General features: G+C 38.9%; 3 protein-coding genes across 6 annotated transcripts; all 3 read left to right on the top strand.

The window, feature by feature from the left end:
• The first annotated feature begins 704 nt into the window (after positions 1-704).
• On the top strand, positions 705-7,180 carry LOC144654440 (uncharacterized). Its single transcript, XM_078514594.1, has 3 exons — positions 705-1,188; positions 2,770-2,799; positions 6,062-7,180. Exons 1-3 carry the CDS (start codon positions 1,155-1,157, stop codon positions 6,535-6,537), a joined length of 540 nt encoding a protein of 179 aa, XP_078370720.1. The 5' UTR covers positions 705-1,154; the 3' UTR covers positions 6,538-7,180.
• Positions 7,181-9,211: 2,031 nt separating this feature from the next.
• Positions 9,212-15,409, top strand: LOC144654439 (uncharacterized). Of its 3 annotated transcripts, XM_078514593.1 has the most exons (4): positions 9,212-9,385; positions 10,972-11,001; positions 14,299-14,703; positions 14,734-15,409. In XM_078514593.1, the coding sequence occupies exons 1-4, from the start codon at positions 9,352-9,354 to the stop codon at positions 14,772-14,774; spliced, it is 510 nt and encodes a 169-aa protein (XP_078370719.1). In that variant the 5' UTR covers positions 9,212-9,351; the 3' UTR covers positions 14,775-15,409. The 3 variants fall into 3 exon arrangements, with proteins under 3 accessions (XP_078370719.1, XP_078370717.1, XP_078370718.1); XM_078514591.1 differs by having other exon boundaries at positions 9,217-9,385; positions 14,299-15,409; XM_078514592.1 differs by lacking the exon at positions 10,972-11,001 and having other exon boundaries at positions 9,217-9,385; positions 14,299-15,409.
• Positions 15,410-17,349: 1,940 nt separating this feature from the next.
• Positions 17,350-26,053, top strand: LOC144654431 (uncharacterized). 2 transcript variants are annotated; one of them, XM_078514582.1, is made up of 4 exons: positions 17,350-17,733; positions 19,449-19,478; positions 20,644-21,981; positions 22,726-26,053. In XM_078514582.1, exons 1-3 carry the CDS (start codon positions 17,700-17,702, stop codon positions 21,189-21,191), a joined length of 612 nt encoding a protein of 203 aa, XP_078370708.1. In that variant the 5' UTR covers positions 17,350-17,699; the 3' UTR covers positions 21,192-21,981; positions 22,726-26,053. The 2 variants fall into 2 exon arrangements, with proteins under 2 accessions (XP_078370708.1, XP_078370709.1); XM_078514583.1 differs by lacking the exon at positions 20,644-21,981 and having other exon boundaries at positions 24,492-26,053.
• Positions 26,054-27,989: the final 1,936 nt, after the last annotated feature.

Here is a 27,989-nt window from a genome sequence, read left to right as displayed (position 1 = left end):
TCTCAGTGAGCGAGCCACCATTGGTTTTGCCCGGTCATTGGGGCCTGTTTATATGGAGTAGAGTTGTCCCTGGTAGGAGCCGAGTTACCGCCTCTCCTGAGCTATCTTTTACCAAGCGTTTATATGAGAAAGTTGTCCCTGTTGACCGAGCCAAAAGTTGGCCCTGTCGGTTCGAAAGATTGACGAGAGTTATTTTAAAATATCTATAATGACGGCAATTTCTAAAATCAGGAACGCTGATTGCGCGAGAAATGCGACAGGCATCGTATAAAGCAAAGTAAAACACAACACTGCCATGATGTATAACAATAACTGGGCCTAAAACAACGCAAACAAATGGAATCTCCAAAGCATGCCACACTCTGGTGATTTTTTTTAAAAGTGCATTACACCTGTAAAAGTTAATTAATATTTTCATATCAAAGGCCCACTTATCACCCCCTCAGCTTTGCGGCTTATTGTCATTGCTTTGAATGACGAGCTTATTTCAAAACAACAACGGCCGCAAAGCCGAATGGGTGGAACTGGATACTTTATTATTGCAGTGACGCACGTGTAAGAATATTCGGATCGAAAAGATGGCTGAATATTGAACAAAGTACAGAATTGAGGAGCGTGTCCGTGTGGCATGATATCACGCCATCCCATGGCGGCTCTCCCATGGCCCATGGCGCCATCCCATGTTCTCCCATGCTCTCACATGGCGCCATCCCATGACGGCTCTCGGTGATTGCGCGACACAATGCGACTGGTATCGTTTAACATAATTGTTATGAAGTATTGTCGTAACTGGGTCTAAAACAACACAAATCAAAACACAAACAAATCGAACCTCCCAAACATACCACACTGGAGTGATTGTTAGTTCATTACTCGTTTAAAAGGTCATATTTTCATATCAACGGCCCGCTTCACCCATTTGGTTTTCACGGGTAATTAATATTGTTTTGAATGGCGAGTTTGTTTCAAAACAACAAGTAACGGCCGCAAAGCCAAATGGGTGAAACTGAGTAATTAATTATTGCAGTGACGCACATGTAATAATACTCGGAAAAGATGGCTGAAGTAAAGTAACGTCCTTGAACGAATTAGAAATCTTTGACAATTCTGTTTCTCAGATTCGTATCATTTACCAAGGGAAATGCGGTGTAACTATGAAGACAAGCTGTTTTAGCCTTGTTTTCTTGGGTAAGTTCAATTTGTTACTGTATTGTTGATTGAAGTTTTTTTTAGCTAATTGAGGGAAAATATTGCAATAAATTGAATGATAGCCAGGAGAAAGAATGAGCATCTCCATGCTTCTAGGATAAATTATCTTACTTATATTTCCTTGAAGTACTGTGCTTACAGTAAAGTTGTCGTTGCTTCATTGACAATGATGGGCAAAAGGAATGAAGACGTGTTCTGTTAATGTATGCAATCGCAGTAACGCATGCACGATATCATGCATTAAGTCTTTCCAGTAGGATTTCGATCGTTAACCGTGAATATGCCAAATATTTAAATTACTGGGTTTTGCTTACCAAAAAAAACATGTTCCTGTCATACCTACAGAGTACGACGTTTCAGGTAGCGCTTAGTGGTTCTTGTCGCAGACGTGAATATTAAATATTTACCAGTAATTATAAATGACTCCTTCGACTGCGTATGATGTTCGCTGTCAATCCGGCTGAGAAATACCATTTCATTGTTTTCATTTAACTTGATGTAAAATAATGAATCATAAGAATTGAGCACAAAACATGTTACGACTTGCTGTGCATGATCACCTCTCATTCCCTTGAAAGCGAGTAGAAGACAGTCACGCTCCAAATCTTTAGTTAATCGTAGGCAATGTTAGTTTAATTTCCTTCAGAATTTCCTTGCAATCCATGGTCAACTAGTAATAGCTGTCATGTTAAACGGATAAGTGTTTTTTTTTTTTAACTTTGTCCTGGTTAAACATCAATTTGTTTTTTTCGGCAGCCTATAAATTTTACTTTTTACCTACTTTATAATCAATCTTTAATGTAAACTACGTGCTTTGAATCTGCTTTACTGGATGAATGCGCAGTTGCCACCAAAACAAACACTGCCAACACTCGCAACTGTCAAGTGATAGTGTAACGGTTTGCTTGAAGTCTCTGATCACGGCAGTATGGCTGAGAGATTAGGTAAAAATCTATGAACGGTAGATCTTTAAAGTTTTAAAGTAAGATCAGCTTATCTTTGGATAGCCAGGGACAATTAGTTGGGACGAGGGATTTTAGTCGAAACCGTGAGAAAAAAGTCAGTGAAGAAAGGTTAGAGAGAAAGCGAGTGGCCCCTGTGTATAGACTAAGCCTTACCGCACCTGTCCCAAACGGCTTTATAAATTACAGTGTAATGCTAATTCCTGATGGAGCAGAATAAAATGTCCTTGCAATATCGGCTGGTTATAGGTCTACACTAAATATAAAGGGTGCATTCCGCAAAGGCCTTTTTGTTAAATTTTTAAAAGTTTTGCCAAATTCCCCCGTGATATTTCTCTTCTTTTTTGTCCAAGGCACAAAAGAACACCAATGGGAAGAATCATTTGCTCGACCTGACCGTTTTATTTAGCGAGGAGAGAATAAGTGTTTGGCCATGTATTTGAATTTCGCATATAAATCGAAAGGAAAATCCACAAATTTGTATTTTATACGACCCTAAAGAGTCCTCGTTGTTCTCAGTTTTCCTGCCTCCACTAACTGCCCTGGGTCTCTGAGGATGTGATGAACTAAACGTACGATTTTCCATATTTCTTTTCAGTTTTGCTGACTCTCTTCAAAGGAGTTGAAGGTACTAAGTATTGAAGTGTACATGAATTGAGGTTTTTGGCAGTTAGTGTATTGATTTATTATAGTATTTTTTTGGAGAATACCAACCTGGTTGATCTGTTAAATAAACCATCATCATCATCATCATCATCATTCCATTGTTAAAAAGAAAAATAAAGTACAACTACCACATGAGTTTTAATTTACATTTCTACGATTTCTACCGGAAACTTTTAAAAAAATACTGAAAGACTGTGAACTGTACGCCCGAAGATTGATCTCCTATTACGTTTTCGTCAGGGATTGCTTGAATATTGCATGCATTAGTTTAGTTTCAGAAAGTGGCCATAGTACGCGCAGTTGTAATACATGCATGTACAGAGTAGCTGAAGTAAACACTTTTCTAGAACAAATGGTAAACACAGCAGCTGCACAGGTTATGGATGCACTTGAACGGTTTATTAAGAAAAGCTAGAGTCGCTCTTAGCTATCGCCTCAAGCACCTCTTTGTTACGCCTCTTTCGTGCTTAGCAACCTCGCGCGTGCATCCACACCTCAACAGTGCACGCTGTGGCGTTTGCCCTTTGTGAAGTGACCCAACTGAAAAATAAATCATTCTGGCTTCCGACATTATTTTAATTGATGAGGGAAAAAACAAATGTACGAGTCCAATGTTGAAGCTGTTATATATTTTCCAGGGGGTTTAAATTTTTAAAAATTGTCGAGTGATACGTTGTTGCAGTAAGCAAAACACCATTTTTGTTGCCAAGTAGCTAAACAGAGGGCACAATTATAGAAGTTGTTCTCCTTTTTCGTTTCAGCTGAAGGTGAGATTATTTTTTACTTCTTTCTGCCGATCTTCTTTATTTGCCTCTTTTGTGGTTGCTCTTTCGTTCTCTGCTGTTGCATGCTCAAAAACTCTCGAGCTCGCGGAAACATCACTTGTATTGAAGGAATTAATTGAAGGAGCACTGACAGCTTCGTACAGTCCCTCCCCGACAGTCAGGATCCAATTAAGAACAGCTGTTGCAGATCATTAACCTACAAAACACATCGCATCCACGGACACCTGGAGCAGTGTGTTTGCCTGTTACGAAAGAGCGTTCAGTACCAACGGCGAATCCACCTGAACTACTAACAGTGGCACTTCCACCCCTTTATTCTGACGAGGAACCTCCACCACCCTACTTTAGAGAGTAACCTCCACTGGCTTACTCTAGAGAGGAATCACCAACCCCTTACGCTGTGACAAGCACGGTCTAGAATCAAGCAAAATCATCCAAATAATGGACTAGAATGACTTTGTAAAGGTTACATAGCTTAACAATTTTGATATTTCAGCTGTAGCAGAAATATTAAAAAAAAGAAACAGAAAAAAAAAACAAACGTAGGGGTCATGAATGGTGCATCATGATCAAAATTTTGCAGTGCTCGCAAAATTAGGCTTGTGCTCGGAATGCTAGCAATATTTAGTGTGTGCTCGTTTGCTCGTGGTCGCATATTTTTTGACAAGTGCTCGCGTGCTCGGTTTTTAGTGGAGGTAGCTTTTTGACAAGTGCTCGTTGCTCGCAACGATAACTTTTATCAGTGCTCGTGCTCGCAAAGAAAAACGCTGTGCTCGCATGCTCGCAAATGCTCGCAAATGCTCGCAAAGACCATTCGATACCCCTAAACGTTAAGGCAGATTCAAATGTTCGCAACTCTCACTTAAAGGATTGCTTTTAATTTAAAGAAACCCTCAAGATAGTAGTTTACTAAGGAAGGAAAACACAAACGGAGAAATGAAAACCTGAAAATAACCAAGGATTGTTTCGACTGACGAAGATATAGACGGATTATGAGCAATAAGCTTGAAGCAATTTGCCAATTTTTTCAAGTTGAGTTGTCCGTGAGCTTGCTTCCTTTAAAAACACCTACAAACGTAATGGCAATAACAATGAATTTATTGTATATTGGAAGGAAAATGTACAGCAGCGCTCATGGACTTTGAAGAATCGATCCGAAACATACAAATTTGCAGCTGTATTACTTCCTGTGGTCCAGGGAGACATAATTATGTGTTTGTGATAAAGCTATATTCTTTTTCATTTTGATGGCAGCCCTTTTAATATTTTACTTTTCGTTCGCATTTTTCTTTTAAAGTTGCATCGTTTTGCAATCAGCAGTGCCTTAGGATGAGAGCTTGCTTCTTTAAGTAATAAAGGAACTAGGGTCTGCACTACCCAAGACCACAATGATGTACCATTTGACAGCTTTCCTTCTCTTCAAGAAATCAAATTGGATACTCTGCAGCAAATTGCAGTTAAAAATAAAAGTACTGACATGTTTAACAGAAAGTGGAAAAACTTTATTTTAGCTCGTTTCGGCTTTTTTTAAATATTGTTTTACTCTTTTTTTGCCTTTTTCGTTGTTTTCCTTGTATACCTACCTTCCCTTTACCTTTTTACACCACTCTTTTTCTGTAATGTATTTACATAACATGCCTTAATTTGTAATGGATTGTAAATTGTGATACATTGTAAATTGTAATCAGACAGCATCCGTTTTTTTGTTTTTGCTCTTGTATTTTTTTTACTGTAATAAGTTGTATTTTGTTGTAATATTAATAAGAAAAATATTTTATAAAAATAAAAATGAAGGAACTAGGACACGCTGATATTATATCGTCAATTATTTCTATGGTCTCGTTGGTTATATGTATCAGCTCTCATCTGGCGCGTCCTCCGAGAAAAACCTGTTAAATTCACGTCTTAGGATTTAGTACCACGTAATCGGTGGGTCAAAATAAATAAATAGTCTCTTTAGGGTGGCTGGTATATTGGACAATAATCAGCCCGAAGCAGCAAGGCAGTCGGAAAATTAACAGTTGGCCGAGAAGCGAAGCTTTGAGAGAGGATAGGTATGAACTTTTGAGGACATGCTTTCAGCCAACGGAAATATCCTCCTGTATGGTCCCGTGAGCGACTTTTAGCTACTTTTACGTTTCTTTCGTGTTTAGCAACTTTCTGGGTGCGTCCACAGCTCATGAGTGCAAACTGTCGCGTTTACTGCCCCGAAGGATTTCTTTGTACCTCGCAACTGAGAAACCAATCATTTTGGTTTTTGAGATCATTTTGATTGACGAGGTGAACATACAAATGTATAATTCCATCGATGAAGCTAACGTATTTTTCATGAAGTTGTAATTATTTTAGACATGTCAAGAGATACGCTGTTGTCTAAGCGAAACACCGTTTTAGTTGCCAGTCATATTAATTACAAGTTATTTTCTTTTTCTTTTTTAGCTGACGATCACGGTCCTACCCTGTTTGTTTTTTGGTTTATTTTATTTCCAATCCTCGTTTGTTCCGTCATCGTTTTTCTCTGTTGTTTGTTCTGCTATTGCAAATTGAAGCGCAAGAGACGCAACGACTGGAGGCAGCGACATCAGGTATCACAACAGTTACATTCACGCCCTTCCCAACACCCAGGATACAATATATCACATGCACAGGCATCCAGAGCAGGGTGTATGCCTAATACGAGAGAGCGTCAAACGACAACGGCGAATCCTCTTCAAACACTTACAGTAAGACTTCCGCCACTTCACTCTGGAGAACAACGTTCACTACCCTACAATGTAGAAGAAACTCCACCACCCTACTCTAGAGAGGAACCTCCACCACCCTACTCTGGAGAGGAACCTTCATCTCCACCCTACTCTAGAGAGGAACCTCCACCACCCTACTCTGGACCATACGCTGTGACAACCACAATGTAGAATCAAACAAAAACTTCCAAATAGTGTCCAAAACTGTAAAAAGGTTACACATAGCAAATTCATCCCTAGCTGCGAGACACATTTTTTGAGATAGTCAATTTTTTTCATTCCTAGTTTAGTGTCAAAGTTTGAATGCAGAAATATTAGTTTTAAGCCCTAGCCAAACGGTAACGGAAGTAAACGCAAGTAGTCGCAAGCTCAACTTGCGTACAGACTTGCGTTGGGTGGCCAAACGGACACGCAAGTTTAGTCGCAAGTGCACGCAAATTTGCAAAAAGTCATTTAAAATGCAACGAGGTGCAATTCAGTATTTGAAGTAAACTGCAAAAATGCGTTGACTTGCGTTGGGTGGCCAAACGGTGAAAAAATTGCTTTAACTTAAGTGCAAATTTGATCTCGACCGTGAAAGTGAACGCAAGTCAACGCAAGTCCTGGCCAAACGGAGACGCAAGTGGACGCAAGTGGACGCAAGTGGACGCAAGTGGACGCAAGTATCTACTTGCGTTGCCGTTTGGTCAGGGCTTAAGAATTGGTTCAGTTATGTTTTGGGCGCGTATATCGAGTTTTGGATGCACGCGGGAAGTTTAAAGAGCTTCTTGAATTAGTCTCAACATGCACTCTCAATAAAGTTTGTACCTTTGAATCTTGGTCTTGTCCTTTACTACGTCAATTAAATAATGTCCTTTACTACGTCAATTAAGAGAAGAGTCTCTTAAGCCCCCCCCCCACTTAAAGTCACTAGTCAGCCCCCCCCCCAGTTGGAAAAATGCTCCGCCGTCCATGCGCTAACAAGTACAATGTAAACCCTTGCTTCGTTCGACTCACACAAGGCGTATAATTTTCAGAAAAGCTATTGCTTTGGATCTTTCCGTAAAACTTTATTGTTGTCGCAATTTTCCAGAATGTATAGACGACTTTGGAGGAGCTTGTTCGAGGAAATCTTCGAAAGAAAACTCTGTTGTTCGCTTTCCTCGCGGGTTCATTTAACTCAAGAAGTGAACACCGCGCCACAAATTTTCCCGCCTCCTCGCATTATCACTCCGTTTACATCAGAATTAAATGTTCAGTCGATTTATACTTAAAGAAGAATTTTAAAATCAAACAATTTTTCCATTCACCCTTAATGTATACGAGTGATTATAGCCAACTCGGAGTAAACGATGGGAACTCGCAGCTATAACACTCGACTTAGCTTAAATGCAAATACACTCGTCATGCGATATACGCACGGTCGTGCGCAGATAGAGAAATACACCGTGATCGCTCAATAGGAATTAGATAGGGCCAGCACGCGCGCTATGCTATAATTTACATTTGATACATATAGTAAAGTGTATTCATTCGGGTGAGAGTAGTACTGCGTGAAGTCCGCAATATTTTACTGTGTGGCATATCCGACCCAACCAAAAGTTGAGAAACACTTTCTGTACATCAGTAACAATGTAAAACACTAAATATGTGATGAAGTCGTCAAAAGAACAGAACAAGTCTTTATAATTAAGCATACACTTGTAACGAAATTAAGTACAAAATAAACAAGTCTACAATAGGCAGTTTTTAATTGAGTGACGTGAAACCAAAACTAAAGAAATCACAATAGGTATACGACCCCAGTAAACCAAGCATATGCATGTAGCCGGCGGCACGAAGCGCAGGAAAATCTCAGTGAGCGAGCCACCATTGGTTTTGCCCGGTCATTGGGGCCTGTTTATATGGAGTAGAGTTGTCCCTGGTAGGAGCCGAGTTACCCCCTCTCCTGAGCTATCTTTTACCAAGCGTTTATATGAGAAAGTTGTCCCTGTTGACCGAGCCAAAAGTTGGCCCTGTCGGTTCGAAAGATTGACGAGAGTTATTTTAAAATATATATAATGACGGCAGATTCTAAAATCAGGAACGCTGATTGCGCGAGAAATGCGACAGGCATCGTATAAAGCAAAGTAAAACACAACACTGCCATGATGTATAACAATAACTGGGCCTAAAACAACGCAAACAAATGGAATCTCCAAAGCATGCCACACTCTGGTGATTTTTTTTAAAAGTGCATTACACCTGTAAAAGTTAATTAATATTTTCATATCAAAGGCCCACTTATCACCCCCTCAGCTTTGCGGCTTATTGTCATTGTTTTGAATGACGAGCTTATTTCAAAACAACAACGGCCGCAAAGCCGAATGGGTGGAACTGGATACTTTATTATTGCAGTGACGCACGTGTAAGAATATTCGGATCGAAAAGATGGCTGAATATTGACCAAAGTACAGAATTGAGGAGCGTGTCCGTGTGGCATGATATCACGCCATCCCATGGCGGCTCTCCCATGGCCCATGGCGCCATCCCATGCTCTCCCATGCTCTCGCATGGCGCCATCCCATGACGGCTCTCGGTGATTGCGCGACACAATGCGACTGGTATCGTTTAACATAATTGTTATGAAGTATTGTCGTAACTGGGTCTAAAACAACACAAATCAAAACACAAACAAATCGAACCTCCCAAACATACCACACTGGAGTGATTGTTAGTTCATTACTCGTTTAAAAGGTCATATTTTCATATCAACGGCCCGCTTCACCCATTTGGTTTTCACGGGTAATTAATATTGTTTTGAATGGCGAGTTTGTTTCAAAACAACAAGTAACGGCCGCAAAGCTAAATGGGTGAAACTGAGTAATTAATTATTGCAGTGACGCACATGTAATAATACTCGAAAAAGATGGCTGAAGTAAAGTAACGTCCTTGAACGAATTAGAAATCTTTGACAATTCTGTTTCTCAGATTCGTATCATTTACCAAGGGAAATGCGGTGTAACTATGAAGAAAAGCTGTTTTAGCCTTGTTTTCTTGGGTAAGTTCAATTTGTTACTGTATTGTTGATTGAAGTTTTTTTTTTAGCTAATTGAGGGAAAATATTGCAATAAATTGAATGATAGCCAGGAGAAAGAATGAGCATCTCCATGCTTCTAGGATAAATTATCTTACTTATATTTCCTTGAAGTACTGTGCTTACAGTAAAGTTGTCGTTGCTTCATTGACAATGATGGGCAAAAGGAATGAAGACGTGTTCTGTTAATGTATGCAATCGCAGTAACGCATGCACCATATCATGCATTAAGTCTTTCCAGTAGGTTTTCGATCGTTAACCGTGAATATGCCAAATATTTAAATTACTGGGTTTTGCTTACCAAACAAAACATGTTCCTGTCATACCTACAGAGTACGACGTTTCAGGTAGCGCTTAGTGGTTCTTGTCGCAGACGTGAATATTAAATATTTACCAGTAATTATAAATGACTCCTTCGACTGCGTATGATGTTCGCTGTCAATCCGGCTGAGAAATACCATTTCATTGTTTTCATTTAACTTGATGTAAAATAATGAATCATAAGAATTGAGCACAAAACATGTTACGACTTGCTGTGCATGATCACCTCTCATTCCCTTGAAAGCGAGTAGAAGACGGTCACGCTCCAAATTTATAGTTAATCGTAGGCAATGTTAGTTTAATTTCCTTCAGAATTTCCTTGCAATCCATGGTCAACTAGTAATAGCTGTCATGTTAAACGGATAAGTGTTTTTTTTTTTTAACTTTGTCCTGGTTAAACATCAATTTGTTTTTTTCGGCAGCCTATAAATTTTACTTTACCTACTTTATAATCAATCTTAAATGTAAACTACGTGCTTTGAATCTGCTTTACTGGATGAATGCGCAGTTGCCACCAAAACGTACAAACACTGCCAACACTCGCAACTGTCAAGTGATAGTGTAACGGTTTGCTTGAAGTCTCTGATCACGGCAGTATGGCTGAGAGATTAGGTAACAATCTATGAACGGTAGATCTTTAAAGTTTTAAAGTAAGATCAGCTTATCTTTGGATAGCCAGGGACAATTAGTTGGGGCGAGGGATTTTAGTCGAAACCGTGAGAAAAAAGTCAGTGAAGAAAGGTTAGAGAGAAAGCGAGTGGCCCCTGTGTATAGACTAAGCCTTACCGCACCTGTCCCAAACGGCTTTATAAATTACAGTGTAATGCTAATTCCTGATGGAGCAGAATAAAATGTCCTTGCAATATCGGCTGGTTATAGGTCTACACTTAATAAAAAAGGGTGCATTCCTCAAAGGCCTTTTTGTTAAATTTTTATAAGTTTTGCCAAATTCCCCCGTGATATTTCTCTTCTTTTTTGTCCAAGGCACAAAAGGACACCGATGGGAAGAATCATTTGCTCGACCTGACCGTTTTATTTTGCGAGGAGAGAATAAGTGTTTGGCCATGTATTTGAATTTCGCATATAAATCGAAAGGAAAATCCACAAATTTGTATTTTATACGACCCTAAAGAGTCCTCGTTGTTCTCAGTTTTCCTGCCTCCACTAACTGCCCTGGGTCTCTGAGGATGTGATGAACTAAACGTACGATTTTCCATATTTCTTTTCAGTTTTGCTGACTCTCTTCAAAGGAGTTGAAGGTACTAAGTATTTGAAGTGTGCATGAATTGAGGTTTTTGGCAGTTAGTGTATTGATTTATTATAGTATTTTTTTGGGATAATACCAACCTGGTTGATCTGTTAAATAAACCATCATCATCATCATCATCATCATCATCATCCCCTCCATTGTTAAAAAGAAAAATAAAGTACAACTACCACATGAGTTTTAATTTACATTTCTACGATTTTTCTACCGGAAACTTTTAAAAAAAAAAATACTGAAAGACTGTGAACTGTACGCCCGAAGATTGATCTCCTATTACGTTTTCGTCAGGGATTGCTTGAATATTGCATGCATTTAGTTTAGTTTCAGAAAGTGGCCATAGTACGCGCAGTTGTAATACATGCATGTACAGAGTAGCTGAAGTAAACACTTTTCTAGAACAAATGGTAAACACAGCAGCTGCACAGGTTATGGGTGCACTTGAACGGTTTATTAAGAAAAGGGTGCTAGAGTCGCTCTTAGCTATCGCCTCAAGCGCCTCTTTGTTACGCCTCTTTCGTGCTTAGCAACCGCGCGCGTGCATCCACACCTCAACAGTGCACGCTGTGGCGTTTGCCCTTTGTGAAGTGACCCAGCTGAAAAATAAATCATTCTGGCTTCCGACATTATTTTAATTGATGAGGGAAAAAACAAATGTACGAGTCCAATGTTGAAGCCGTTATATATTTTCCAGGGGGTTTAAATCTTTAAAAAATGTCGAGTGATACGTTGTTGCAGTAAGCAAAACACCATTTTTGTTGCCAAGTAGCTAAACAGAGGGCACAATTATAGAAGTTGTTCTCCTTTTTCGTTTCAGCTGAAGGTGAGATTATTTTTTACTTCTTTCTGCCGATCTTCTTTATTTGCCTCTTTTGTGGTTGCTCTTTCGTTCTCTGCTGTTGCATGCTCAAAAACTCTCGAGCTCACGGAAACATCACTTGTATTGAAGGAATTAATTGAAGGAGCACTGACAGCTTCGTACAGTCCCTCCCCGACAGTCAGGATCCAATTAAGAACAGCTGTTGCAGATCGTTAACCTACAAAACACATCGCATTCACGGACACCTGGAGCAGTGTGTTTGCCTGTTACGAAAGAGCGTTCAGTACCAACGGCAAATCCACCTGAACTACTTACAGTGGCACTTCCACCCCTTCATTCTGACGAAGAACCTCCACCACCCTACTTTAGAGAGGAACCTCCACTGGCTTACTCTAGAGAAGAATCGCCAACCCCTTACGCTGTGACAAGCATGGTCTAGAATCAAGCAAAATCATCCAAATAATGGACTAGAATGACTTTGTAAAGGTTACATAGCTTAACAATTTTGATATTTCAGCTGTAGCAGAAATATTAAAAAAAAAAGAAACAGAAAAAAAAAAACAAACGTAGGGGTCATGAATGGTGCATCATGATCAAAATTTTGCAGTGCTCGCAAGATTAGGCTTGTGCTCGGAATGCTCGCAATATTTAGTGTGTGCTCGTTTGCTCGTGGTCGCATATTTTTTGACAAGTGCTCGCGTGCTCGGTTTTTAGTGGAGGTAGCTTTTTGACAAGTGCTCGTTGCTCGCAACGATAACTTTTATCAGTGCTCGTGCTCGCAAAGAAAAACGCTGTGCTCGCATGCTCGCAAATGCTCGCAAATGCTCGCAAAGACCATTCGATACCCCTAAACGTTAAGGCAGATTCAAATGTTCGCAACTCTCACTTAAAGGATTGCTTTTAATTTAAAGAAAACCTCAAGATAGTAGTTTACTAAGGAAGGAAAACACAAACGGAGAAATGAAAACCTGAAAATAAACAAGGATTGTTTCGACTGACGAAGATATAGACGGATTATGAGCAATAAACTTGAAGCAATTTGCCAATTTTTTCAAGTTGAGTTGTCCGTGAGCTTGCTTCCTTTAAATAAAAAAAAACATACATGTACAAACGTAATAACAATGAATTTATTGTATATTGGAAGGAAAATGTACAGCAGCGCTCATGGACTTTGAAGAATCGATCCGAAACATACAAATTTGCAGCTGTAATACTTCCTGTGGACCAGGGAGACATAATTATGTGTTTGTAATAAACCTATATTCTTTTTCATTTTGATGGCAGCCCTTTTAATATTTTACTTTTCGTTCGAATTTTTACTTTTAAGGTTGCAACGTTTTGCAATCAGCAGTGCCTTAGGATGAGAGCTTGCTTCTTTAAGTAATAAAGGAACTAGGGTCTGCACTACCCAAGACCACAATGATGTACCATTTGACAGCTTTCCTTCTCTTCTAAAAATCAAATTGGATACTCTGTAGCAAATTGCAGTTAAAAATAAAAGTACTGACATGTTTAACAGAAAGTGGAAAAACTTTATTTTAGCTCGTTTCTGCTTTTTTTAATTATATTGTTTTACTCTTTTTTTGCCTTTTTCGTTGTTTTCCTTGTATACCTACCTTCCCTTTACCTTTTTACACCACTCTTTTTCTGTAACGTATTTACATAACATGCCTTAATTTGTAATGGATTGTAAATTGTGATACATTGTAAATTGTAATCAGACAGCATCCGTTCTTTTGTTTTTGCTCTTGTATTTTTTTTACTGTAATAAGTTGTATTTTGTTGTAATATTAATAAGAAAAATATTTTATAAAAATAAAAATGAAGGAACTAGGACACGCTGATATTATATCGTCAATTATTTCTATGGTCTCGTTGGTTATATGTATCAGCTCTCATCTGGCGCGTCCTCCGAGAAAAACCTGTTAAATTCACGTCTTAGGATTTAGTACCACGTAATCGGTGGGTCAAAATAAATAAATAGTCTCTTTAGGGTGGCTGGTATATTGGACAATAATAAGCCCGAAGCAGCAAGACAGTCGGAAAATTAACAGTTGGCCGAGAAGCGAAGCTTTGAGAGAGGATAGGTATGAACTCTTGAGGACATGCTTTCAGCCAACGGAAATATCCTCCTGTATGGTCCCGTGAGCGACTTTTAGCTACTTTTACGTTTCTTTCGTGTTTAGCAACTTTCTGGGTGCGTCCACAGCTCATGAGTGCAAACTGTCGCGTTTACTGCCCCGAAGGATTTCTTTGTACCTCGCAACTGAGAAACCAATCATTTTGGTTTTTGAGATCATTTTGATTGACGAGGTGAACATACAAATGTATAATTCCATCGATGAAGCTAACGTATTTTTCATGAAGTTGTAATTATTTTAGACATGTCAAGAGATACGCTGTTGTCTAAGCGAAACACCGTTTTAGTTGCCAGTCATATTAATTACAAGTTATTTTCTTTTTCTTTTTTAGCTGACGATCACGGTCCTACCCTGTTTGTTTTTTGGTTTATTTTATTTCCAATCCTCGTTTGTTCCGTCATCGTTTTTCTCTGTTGTTTGTTCTGCTATTGCAAATTGAAGCGCAAGAGACGCAACCACTGGAGGCAGCGACATCAGGTATCACAACAGTTACATTCACGCCCTTCCCAACACCCAGGATACAATATATCACATGCACAGGCATCCAGAGCAGGGTGTATGCCTAATACGAGAGAGCGTCAAACGACAACGGCGAATCCTCTTCAAACACTTACAGTAAGACTTCCGCCACTTCACTCTGGAGAACAACGTTCACTACCCTACAATGTAGAAGAAACTCCACCACCCTACTCTAGAGAGGAACCTCCACCACCCTACTCTGGAGAGGAACCTTCATCTCCACCCTACTCTAGAGAGGAACCTCCACCACCCTACTCTGGACCATACGCTGTGACAACCACAATGTAGAATCAAACAAAAACTTCCAAATAGTGTCCAAAACTGTAAAAAGGTTACACATAGCAAATTCATCCCTAGCTGCGAGACACATTTTTTGAGATAGTCAATTTTTTTCATTCCTAGTTTAGTGTCAAAGTTTAAATGCAGAAATATTAGTTTTAAGCCCTAGCCAAACGGTAACGGAAGTAAACGCAAGTAGTCGCAAGCTCAACTTGCGTACAGACTTGCGTTGGGTGGCCAAACGGACACGCAAGTTTAGTCGCAAGTGCACGCAAATTTGCAAAAAGTCATTTAAAATGCTACGAGGTGCAATTCAGTATTTGAAGTAAACTGCAAAAATGCGTTGCGATGGGTGGCCAAACGGTGAGAAAATTGCTTTAACTTAAGTGCAAAATTGATCTCGACCGTGAAAGTGAACGCAAGTCAACGCAAGTCCTGGCTAAACAGAGACGCAAGTGGACGCAAGTGTCTACTTGCGTTGCCGATTGGTCAGTGCTTAAGAATTGGTTTATGCTTTGGATGCAAGCGGGAAGTTTGGAGAGCACGAAAGAAGCGTAAGGGTTGCTCGGGGCGATAGCCGAGAGCAACTCTAGCTTCTTGAACTAGGCTCAACATGCACTCTCAATAAAGTTTGTACCTTTGAATCTTGGTCTTGTCCTTAACTACGTCAATTAACTTGTTAGAGTCAGCACTCCGAGCTCAATTTCGTTTAAGTTTCAGCATAACATAGTAGTCTTCCTTGCAGCCGTGGAGCCGCTAACAAGTACAATGTAAACCCTTGCTTCGTTCGACTCCAAAAGGCGTAAAATTTTTAAAAAAGATATTGCTTCGGATCTTTCCGTAAAACTTTATTGTTGTCGCAATTTTCCAGAATGTATCATGATAGACGACTTTGGACGAGCTTGTTCGAGGAATTCTTCGAAAGAAAATTCTCTTGTTCGCTTTCCTCGCGGGTTCATTTAACTCAGGAGCTTGTTCGAGGAAATCTTCGAAAGAAAATTATCTTGTTCGCTTTCCTCGCGGGTTCATTTAACTCAGGAGCTTGTTCGAAGACGTCTTCGAAAGAAAACTCTCTTGTTCGCTTTCCTCGCCGGTTCATTTAACTCAAGAAGTGAACACCGCGCCACAAATTTTCCCGCCTCCTCGCATTATCACTCCGTTTACATTAAAATGAAATGTCCAGTCGATTTATACTTAAAGAAGAATTTTAAAATAAAACAATTTTTTCCATTCAGCCTTATTGTATACGAGTGATTATAGCCAACTCGGAGTAAACGATGGGAACTCGCAGCTATAACACCCGACTTAGCTTAAATGCAAATACACTCGTCATCCGATATACGCACGGTCGTGCGCAGATAGAGAAATACACCGTGATCGCTCAATAGGAATTAGATAGGGCCAGCACGCGCGCTATGCTATAATTTACATTTGATACATATAGTAAAGTGTATTCATTCGGGTGAGAGTAGTACTGCGTGAAGTCCGCAATATTTTACTGTGTGGCATATCCGACCTAACCAAAAGTTGAGAAACACTTTCTGTACATCAGTAACAATGTAAAACACTAAATATGTGATGAAGTCGTCAAAAGGACAGAACAAGTCTTTATAATTAAGCATACACTTGTAACGAAATTAAGTACAAAATAAACAAGTCTACAATAGGCAGTTTTTAATTGAGTGACGTGAAACCAAAACTAAAGAAATCACAATAGGTATACGACTCCAGTAAACCAAGCATATGCATGTAGCCGGCGGCACGAAGCGCAGGAAAATCTCAGTGAGCGAGCCACCATTGGTTTTGCCCGGTCATTGGGGCCTGTTTATATGGAGTAGAGTTGTCCCTGGTAGGAGCCGAGTTACCCCCTCTCCTGAGCTATCTTTTACCAAGCGTTTATATGAGAAAGTTGTCCCTGTTGACCGAGCCAAAAGTTGGCCCTGTCGGTTCAAAAGATTGACGAGAGTTATTTTAAAATATCTATAAGGACGGCCATTTCTAAAATCAGGAACGCTGATTGCGCGAGAAATGCGACAGGCATCGTATAAAGCAAAGTTAAACACAACACTGCCATGATGTATAACAATAACTGGGCCTAAAGCAACGCAAACAAATGGAATCTCCAAAGCATGCCACACTCTGGTGATTGTTTTTTAAAAGTGCATTACACCTGTAAAAGTTAATTAATATTTTCATATCAAAGGCCCACTTATCACCCACTCAGCTTTGCGGCTTATTGTCATTGTTTTGAATGACGAGCTTATTTCAAAACAACAACGGCCGCAAAGCCGAATGGGTGGAACTGGATACTTTATTATTGCAGTGACGCACGTGTAAAAATATTCGGATCGAAAAGATGGCTGAATATTGACCAAAGTACAGAATTGAGGAGCGTGTCCGTGTGGCATGATATCACGCCATCCCATGGCGGCTCTCCCATGGCCCATGGCGCCATCCCATGTTCTCCCATGCTCTCACATGGCGCCATCCCATGACGGCTCTCGGTGATTGCGCGACACAATGCGACTGGTATCGTTTAACATAATTGTTATGAAGTATTGTCATAACTGCGGGTCTAAAACAACACAAATCAAAACACAAACAAATCGAACCTCCCAAACATACCACACTGGAGTGATTGTTAGTTCATTACTCGTTTAAAAGGTCATATTTTCATATCAACGGCCCGCTTCACCCATTTGGTTTTCACGGATAATTAATATTGTTTTGAATGGCGAGTTTGTTTCAAAACAACAAGTAACGGCCGCAAAGCCAAATGGGTGAAACTGAGTAATTAATTATTGCAGTGACGTACATGTAAAAATACTCGGAAAAGATGGCTGAAGTAAAGTAACGTCCTTGAACGAACTAGAAATCTTTGACAATTCTGTTTCTCAGATTCGTATCATTTACCAAGGGAAATGCGGTGTAACTATGAAGAAAAGCTGTTTTGGCCTTGTTTTCTTGGGTAAGTTCAATTTGTTACTGTATTGTTGATTTAAGGTTTTATATTTTAGCTTGAAGGGAAAATATTGCAATAAATTGAATGATAGCCACGAGAAAGAATGAGCATCTCCATGCTTCTAGGATAAATTATCTTAATTATATTTCCTTGAAGTACTGTGCTTACAGTAGAGTTGTTGTTGATTCATTGACAATGATGGAAAAAATAAAGGAAGACGTGTTCTGTTAATGTATGCAATCGCAGTAACGCATACACGATATCATGCATTAAGTCTTTCCAGTAGGTTGTTCGATCGTTAACCGTGAATATGCCACATATTTAAATTACTGGGTTGTTCTTGCCAAAAAAAAAACATGTTCCTGTCATAACTACAGAGTACGACGTTTCAGGTAGCGCTTTATAGTGTTTTTTGTCGCGGACGTGAATATTAAATATTTACCCGGCAGTAATTATAAATGACTCCTTCGAATGCGTATGATGTTCGCTGTCAATCCGGTTGAGAAATAACATTTCATTGTTTTCATTTAACTTGATGCTAAAACTAATGAATCATAAGAAATTGAGCATCAAAACATGTTACGACTTGCTGTGCATTGATCGACCTCTCATTCCCTTGAAAGCGAGTAGAAGACGGTCACGCTCCAAATTTATAGTTAATCGTAGCATGGTTTGTTTATTTTCCTTTACATTTTCCTGTAATCATGGGTCAACTAGTAATAGCTATCATGTTAAACAGATGATAAGCGTTTTTAACTTTGTCCTGGTTAAACATCAATTTTATTTTCTGCAGCCTATGTTTGTTTACTTTTTGCCTACTTTATAATCAATGTAATATGTAAACTACGTGCTTTGAATCTGCTTTACTGGATGAACGCACAGTTGCCACCAAAACAAACACTGCAAGAACTCGCTACTGTCAAGTGACAGTGTAACGGTTTGCTCAAAGACTTTGATAGCGGCAGTATTGCGGTGATACCGGGTAACAATCTATGAACTGTAGACCTTTAAAGTTTTAGAGTAAGATCAGCTCATCTATACATAGCCAGGGGCAGTTAGTGGCCATGGGAGTGAGGGAAAGTCGGTGAAGAAAGGTTTGAGCGTGTGCTCTCTGTGTACGGAAACTTATCACACCAGTCTGAAATGGCTTTAGAAATTAATGCTAATTCCTGATTGAGCAGAAAAAATGACACAAGTTCCTTGCAATATCCTGTCCTGTTGGCGGGAGGCCGGTGTGCAGTAAATATATAATAGTTTCATCCAACTGCACTACTGTTCTTCAATTTTTTTTTGTTGAGGTAATTTCTTAGGTCTCACAAACACGACTGTAAATATTGACACGCTAGATACGTTCGCCTGACAACTGATGATGTATGGGTTAAAAAAGGAAGCATGTCTTTCCACATTGGCTTTTTTTGTAAAGTTTTTTTTTTAATTTTTAAACGTTTTGCCAAATCCGCCCGTAATGTTTCTCTTAAGTTTTATTTTTGTCCAAGGCACGAAAGGACACAAACACCGGGCAACAATCATTCGCGTTACATGACCGCTTTCACCGAGGAGGGAATAAGTAATTTGGCCATGTATTTGGATTTCGCAAGGTTATATTATTTTACATGACCCTCAAGAGTCCTTGTTTTTCTCAGTTTTTTTGCCTCTATTAACTGCCCTGGGTCTCCGAGGATGCGAAGAACTAATCGTACGATTTTCATATCTCTTTACAGTTTTGCTGACTCTTTTCAAAGGAGTTGAAGGTACTAAGTATTTGAAGTGTGCATGAATTTATTTTTTTTCAGTTTGTGTTATTTGTCAAGTATAATTAATATATTGATTTATTATAGTTAATTATCGGAGAATACCAACCTGGTTGAACTGTTAAATAAACCATCATCATCATCATCGCACTACTTCACGAGTTTTTATTCACGTTTCTACGATTTTTCTACTAGAAACTTTGGAAAAATACATTTCTACAAAGTACTGAAAGACTGTGAACTGTACGCCCGAAGTTTGATCAGCTTTTAGGTTTTTGTCAGGGAATTTCTTGAATATTGCATGCGTTAGTTTAAATTCGCAAAGTAACCTTAGCACGCGCAGTTGTAATACATGTACATAGTAACTGTAGTTACAGCTGCTCCGGTTATGGATGCACTTGGAAGGTTTCGGCGGCTGCTCCGAAATTATGGAACAATTAACCGCAAGAGCTGCGTAACGGAGAAATATTAATCGATTTTAATCATTGTTAAAAACACACTTTTTTAGAATAGCTTATAATTAGATTTTGTTTGACTTGATATTTACTTACCTTAGTTTCATATTTGTTTTCTTGTTAAATATTTTAATTTTTATATACTTTTTCAGCTTTTTAACAGATTTGAGAGTACATATTGTGTATTTTAGTATTTTTTAACGTAGTTTTTAGCAATTTTTTTTAAATTGTGATGCTCACTTGCTCTTTTTTTACATGTATAATTTGCGCACTATAAATATTTAATTATTTATTATTATTATTACTATTATTATTATTATTATTATTGTTTGCTAAGCACTGAAGAAGCGAGAGTCGCTCCAAGCTATCACGTCTAGCAACTTTTACGCCTCTTTCGTGTTTAGCGACCTCCTGCATGCATCCACAACTCAGCAGTGCACGTGCCATTTGTTAAGTGAGCCACCTAAATTGTAAGTTTTGTTATACCTCGCAACTGAAAAACAAATCGTTCTAGCTTTCGACATCATTTCGATTGACGAAAGGAATATACAAATGTCCGAGTCCAATGTTAAATCTGTTATATTTTACAGGGAGTTTAAATTTTTGAGACATGTCAAGTGATACGTTGTTGTCGAAACAAGACACCATTTTAGTTGCCAGGCAACTAAAAAGAGTGCACAATTAGAAATTTTTTTCCTTTTCCGTTTCAGCTGGAAGTGACGAAAATCTGTTCATTTACTACTTTATTCTGCCGTTCTTGTTTATTTTCCTCTTCTGTTGTGGCTCATTTGTGCTCTGCTGTCATATATTGAACATCAGACAGCAGCAACAAAGATCACAAGAGTCTCATTCATACCCTTCCCAACAGCCACGATCCAATTCAGTTCAATTCAATTCGACGGAAACATCACTGGTATCGAGGGAATTAATTGAAAGAGAACGTCTACCACGTTACTCTGAAGCGTGCGTGCAACAGCATCATTCAGTCCCTCCCCGACAGTCAGGATCTAATTCAGAAGTGTTGCAGATCGTTAACCTACAAAGCACATCGCATTCACAGGCACACGGAGCAGTGTGGTTGCCTATTACGAGAGAGCGTTTAGTACCAACGGCGAATCCACCTGAACTACTTACAGTGGAACTTCCACCACTTCTCTCTGGAGAAGAACCTCCACCACCCTACTTTAGAGAGGAACCTTCACCAGCCTACTCTGGCGAGGAATCATCAACGCCTTACACTGTAACGAGCCTGGTCTAGAATCAAGCAAAATCATTCAAATAATGGACTAGAATAACTGTTTAAAGGTTACATAACTTAACAATTTCGAAAATGGATCGAAATGCGCAAATAACACATTTCAGCTGTAGCAACAGAAACAAAAACATGGGGACAACGTCCAAAAATAAAGTTGATTGCATTTACAAACGTTAGGACAGATTATAGTTCTCGCAACTCTCACTTAAGGGATATGTCACGGTATTTTAAGTTATTTTTCTGATTGCTTTTAAATTAAGGAAAACCTTAAAATAGCAGTTTTCTAAGGAGGAAAAACACAAACGTACGGAGTAATGACACCCTGAAAATAACCAAGGATTGTTTCAACTGAAGAAGATTGAGACGAATTATGAGCAATAAGTTTGAAGCAATTTGCCAATTTTTTTAAGATAAGTTGTCCGTGAGCTTGCTCGTTTAAAAACGTACAAACGCAATGACAATAAAATGAATTTATTATATATTGAAGGGAACAGGAACAGCAGCGCTCATCGACTTTGAAGAGTCGATCCGAAACATTCAAATTTGCAGCTGTATTACTTCCTGCGGACCTGAGGAAGACGTAATTATGTATTTGTAATAAAGTTATATTTTTTTCATTTTGATGGCAGTCCCTTTAATACTTTTCTTTTTGGTCGATTTTTTCTTTTAAAGTTGCAACGTTTTGCAATCAGCACTGCCTTGGGATGAGAGCTTGCTTTTTTTAATAATACTTGGAGAAACTAACAAGTGTCTGTACATTTTAAGATCACTAAGAAAAGATGGATACGCGCAGGTAGAGATAGATCATCTCTTTAAGGCTATTGTTTTGACAAAGATTACGTACGCATTTCCAGTCTACGGAACCAGCTAGGCTGATTTAAACACTATACAATGTTTTCTTAAAAGGTGCTATAAGCGACGTTGCACTTCTGAGTTAACCCTCGGACGTACTAGCAAACTCATACCCCCACCATCGTACAAGGGGGGGGGGGGGGAGGGTGGATGGAACCCCTCCCCAGAGTTTCCGTTATATTAAGGCGTAGCGAAAATATTTTGCACTGAGAAGAAAGCCCTTAGCTTACTCTACAAGTTGACATAATTTTAATTGGCTGTGACGTCATATGACGTCACATGACGTCATAATAGCCGCCATATTGGATTCGCCATCTTGGATTTCAACATTTTCTTAGAAGGTCACAAAATAACCGGAAATTGATGCAAAATCAAGCCAGAATGCTTATGGAATGTAAAAATAAACAAATTTTGACCTTCTGTTTAAAAAAACTGGAAAAAATCAAGAAAAAAGTTAAAAATGACGATTTTTGTCAAGACGTGCCTGTATTTATGACGTTGCCATGGCAACGTCAAATACCATGGAGACATGGTTGACATATTAAAATTTCCGCAAAGGATAAATGAACAGCTACTGAAAGTTTCAGCATTGTAGAGTAAATCGTTTTTTTTTTTCAAAATTTGGGAAAAACCTCCCCCCCCCCCCCCCTTCCCTCCAGGTTAATTAATATTTACGGTCTTTTAGAAAAGTGTGACCGCAGATTGTTCACCAAGATCCAGAGCAATGTTGACCATCCATTGTATGCCCTTTTGCCGGAAGTCAAAGAGTCATCCAAGAGGCTAAGATCACAAGCGAGTCAATTACCAAGAATTAATACAGAACGTTTTAAAAATAGTTCTTTTTTTAATAGATTAAGGTTTAAGTATAATCTGGCTATTTAATAATTCAATATAATTTAAGTGATTTTAACATGTAGCGTTTGTTATGTATTTTAATAAGCGCAATAAAGACATTTTATTTATTTATTTATTTATTTATTTATTTATTTATTTATTTATTTATTTATTAGGTTCTGCAATATCCAAGACCACAATGATGTACAATTTGACAGCTTTCCTTCTCTTCTAAAAATCAAATTGGATACTCTGCAGCAAATTGCAGTTAAAAATAAAAGTACTGACATTTTTAACAGAAAGTGGAAAGACTTTATTTAAGCTCGTTTCTGTTTTATTTTATTGCCGTACTATTTCTTTTGCCTTCTTTATCTATTATTTTCCTCCTATTTCTACCGTCTCTTTACGTTTTTACACCACCATTTTTCTGGAACGTATTTGCTTAACATGTTTTAATTTGTACTAAATTGTAAATTGTAATCAGCCAGCACCTGTTATTTTGTATTTGCTCTTGTATTTTTTTACTGTAATAAGTTGTATTTTGTTGTAATATTAATAAGAAAAATATCTATAAAAATAACAATGAAGGAACTAGGTCACGGTGATATGTTGGTTATATGTATCAGCTCATCTCTGGCGCGTCTTCGAAGAAAAACCCGTTAAATGCGCTTCTTAGGATTTAGTACCACGAAATCGGTGGGTTTAATTAAAATAAATATATAAATAACACCTTTAAGGTGGCTGGTACATTGAAAAATAATCAGCCCGAAGCAGCAAGAAAGTCGCAAAAACGAGCAGTTGGCGGAGAAGCGAAGCTTTGACCAGATAGTTATGAATTTTTGAGGACATTTTTTCAGCCAGGGGCAATATCGTCCTGTACGGTTGAGAAAAATGCACCTTCCTTTTTTTGTCACGTTGATTTGATTAAAACGTTAGACCTGAAAATTTGTCTCTGTTAGTTTGGAGGAAAAGAAAAGTAAGCCTTTTCCTCGAGTTTTTTCAACTTTGTCTTTACTTTTTCCTACTAGCAAACTTGAAAGAAATACATCTCTCCAAGAAACTGAAAGATTTTAAACTTTCCTTTGAAGTTTAATCTCTTTTTAGGTCAGTTTTGTTGGGGATTGATTAAGTAGATTCAGAGAGTAAGCTTAGCACGCATAGTTGTGTGTCAGGGAAACTGAAGTAGTACAGTTAACACTTTGAAGTTATGGAACATATGGTAAACACCAAAGCTGCACAGGTCACGGATGCCCTTGGTACGTTTGCCAAGTGCTCAAGAAACTATAATCGCTCTGAGCTATGGTCCCGTGAGCGACTCTTAGCTACTCTTACGCCTCTTTCGTGCTTAGCAACTTTCGCTGGGTGAGTCCACAGCTCAACAGTGCACACTGTCGCGTTTACTGCCCCGAAGTGTTTTGTTATACCTCGCAACCGAGAAACAAATCATTCTGCCGTTTTCGACATCATTTTGATTGACGAGGTGAACATACAAATGTATAAGTACATCATTGAAGCTTATATATTTTCCAGGACGTTGTAATTCTTTAGACGTGTGCGAAACACAGTTTTAGTTGTCAGTCATATTAATTACAAGTTATTATCTTTTTCTTTTTTTAGCTGGTCATAACGAAAACGGTCCTCTCTTGGCAGTTTTTTGGTATATTTTACTTCCGATCCTCGTTGGTTCTGTCATCGTTTTTTTCAGTTGTTTGTACACCTATTGCCTATTAAAGCGACAGAGACGCAAAAACAGGAGGCGGCGACATTCATTCATTCATTCACGCCCTTCCCAACGCCCAGCATGCAATACATCGCATGCACGGGTATCCGGGGCAGGGTGTCTGCCTAATACGAGAGAGCGTCAACCGACAACGGCGAATCCACTTGAAACACTTACAGTAAGACTTCCGCCTCTTCACTCTGGAGAACAACCTTCACTACCCTTCAATGTAGAAGAAACTCCATCACCCTACTCTAGAGAGGAACCTCCACCACCCTACTCTGGAGAGGGACCTTCATCATCACCCTCTAGAGAAGAACCGCCGCCACCTTATTCTGGCGAGGAACCTCTATCACAATACGCTGAGACGAGCCTGGTCTAGAATCAAGCAAAGCTACCAGATAATGGCCTGGAAAGGTTACATAACCAACAAAGATAACAATAACCAAAGTTCTACTAAACAATACTAAAAATGGATCCAAACGAGCAAATAACACAACTTTATTTTTGGTGGAGCTTCACGAAAAAGATCCGGACAACGTCCAGAATAGATGTTGATTGGAACAACGAACGTTGTTGTTATATCTTAAGAAGACAGGCAATAAGTTACAGAGTAAAAATACCCTGACTTTGAAAACTGTTTAGCATTACAGTTTTTCAAAAAATGTCTATCGCAATCCGTTTGATTTTTCCGAATCTTTTCCATCTGTGCCTGTGTTACTCAAGAGCTTTTGAACTGTTTTAAGTGATTATGTTTATATTTTACTAAAAGGGACTGTGCTACGGCTGATTGAAGTTTAAGTCTTAGCCAACGGGGCATGACAAAACCATAGCTTCGTTAAAACCAACTGTGCCTCCCGGGTGCTATAACTTAAAGTTACATGAAAACGAGATTAACTTTGAAACCTGTAATCCGTTTCAATCTTCTTAACTTTTGGGCATAATTAATTTTGTATTTGCTGTGTAATCGAAATGTTCCTTCACTGTTGTTATATTGTTATTTTTATATTTCACCGATTTTGATAGTTTTTTCCATACCCAAGTTTGGCTTGAATCCGTGACACACTTTCTTTAATTTGTTGTCAATTTTTTTTTTACATCTAGATTTGATTAAGCCGTGTCCACTTCGATTTCAAAAAAATATTCAAAAAGAAGTATCTCGTAAGAAACATTTTCTGAGTAAAAAGTTAGAAAAGTTAATTCCTTTCATCCTTGCGTTTAGTATGGAACCAATATTATCAATTTTACATGTGGCTTGCGTAGTAAGGTGTGTTCACCCGAGCTTTGAGGGCAACTGTGAATTTCTGAGGACAATCTTTCAGCGAAGGGCCATTACGCTTCAATATACCAGCAAGCCGGAAAGAGATGTACATGTACTTACCTTCTCCCCTTACTATCCGATTATAATTCGCGATAATTACGGTGTAATTGCGGTTGAAATAAATAAGAATTCTTTTTACCGCTATTATTTGATTTTAAAGGGTGGAAGGGTGACTTTGTTCTGTTGTTTTTCGCTCCTCTATAAAATCGGACAAAGAATATCAAAAGGGGCGTAGGGTATATTTAGTGAATAAACGCCTTCAGGCGGCTGTGGTATTGGAGGATAATACCAGACGCTGAAAAGGTTGTCCCAACAATGAACAGTTGGCCGCGAAGCGAAGCTTCGAGCGCGAGCAACTGCGAAACGTTTAGCACAATCTTTCAGCCAAGGGCATTATCCCCAAATACACCAGCAATCGAAAAAGGGTTTATTTCTTTTACATTATCCTACGATTACGTGAATATCTCTGCCTTCTTCATCTTCATTATCCTACGATTACTTTCTACAACGCAGTGATAGTCACAGCGTAATTGCGGTTGAAATAAAACAATTTGATTGGCTTTTGATTGATTTACACGGTACGACTTTTTCGCATGCGACTAGCCTGCGTGCAGACTCTCTATTCGAGCGCCAAAAGCGCGATCCCAAGAGTGCCGAAGGCTCGAGTTTTGGCGAGCGAAGCGAGCCCTCGGCACTCGCGGGATCGCGCCTTCGGCGCTCGAAGAGATATTCACGTTGCCCCCGAATAGTGAGCCTGCTCGCAGGCTAGCGAAATACAAGCTTTCGACATGCCTACGACATGACTTAGGACCATTTACACGCGCGCGCTCTGTTTCTCTGTCGTAGGCAAAATCGTACAGTCTACTTAAACTTTGCCCCTTTCGTAACCTTTTAGCGCTATGGTTTAATTTAAAAAGTTAGACCTGAAAAGGGTGACCTTGTTTGATTGTTTTGTGCCTCTCTATAAAAACATCGGCGACGGATATCAAAACGAACCTGTATACAGTTGAATCCCGATAACTCGAACCCTCAGGAACTCCCGCTAACTCGAACGTTTTTCGATTCCCCTTCAGGTCATTGTCTTAATAATTTTTCCCTCGATAATTGGAACTCCCGATATCTTGAACCTTATTCGACTGTATTATCGTCTGATACTCGTCCTCGGATTTTATACCACGTGATGTGTTTCGTCCAATGAGAGCGCGTAAAAATTAACTGGTGGAAAATAACTGCTGTGTTTTAAAATTTACATACGTTTTATTATTGCCTTGATATGTTGTAATACACTTTATCTGTAGCCTAAGGACATTGCTTGAAGTGTTATTTTGCAAATGAAGAAAAGGGTAAATGTTTCGCTGTAATGATTATATTAAACACAGCATTATCTTGATGACTATGCTCGACATGAATAACGATATCAGTGTCTTTGGCGATTGTTATTTTCATTAAGCAGCAAGCTTAGAGTGTACTTTTTACGTTTCTTCTACGGTTGCCAAGACAACGGAACGATCACGCGTAATTCTGCAACGAAAAAAATGTTCCTATCAGATTTAAGGTAAATTTTTAAAGTTTGGTTGTTGTACCAAGTTACATGCATTACATGTGTAAATAATGTCCACGTGGACACTAACTTACTTGCGCGGGCCCTATTTGGGTTACTGTATCGTGGCATACCTCCTCCAACACCTGAATTATCTAAACATCTTCTCAAACTCATTTCAAATGTAGCAAGTTAAAACAAGGATAACCATAACCGTAAAAGAGGTTTGGATACCAGGTATTTACGACTTTTTTCACCGTTTATTCCGTAGTTTTCGATTGGGAATATATATATTAAGTGACACTCTAGTAGATATTTAATCAAAAATACTCCGCTGCACGTTGTATTTTCAACTCTCTTCTCGGTGTTTCGATATCCCAATGAAACACTGTTGCTCGTGTTTGATATATTACATCCACAACAGCATACTGGATAACTACCATGCCCACTTAAAAGACTTAAGAGGCCGTCTTTCTTAAAAACACCCACTCAAATGCGCGTCCAAAAAATAATTTTTCCTGAAACTCTGACAAC

Source organism: Oculina patagonica, chromosome 5 (genome assembly GCF_052425735.1).
Source record: "Oculina patagonica isolate OP01 chromosome 5, crgOcupat, whole genome shotgun sequence".
In the NCBI taxonomy this organism is placed as follows: domain Eukaryota; kingdom Metazoa; phylum Cnidaria; class Anthozoa; order Scleractinia; family Oculinidae; genus Oculina; species Oculina patagonica.
Note: the sequence above shows the minus strand (reverse complement) of the source record. Positions and strands in the feature narration are given on the sequence as shown.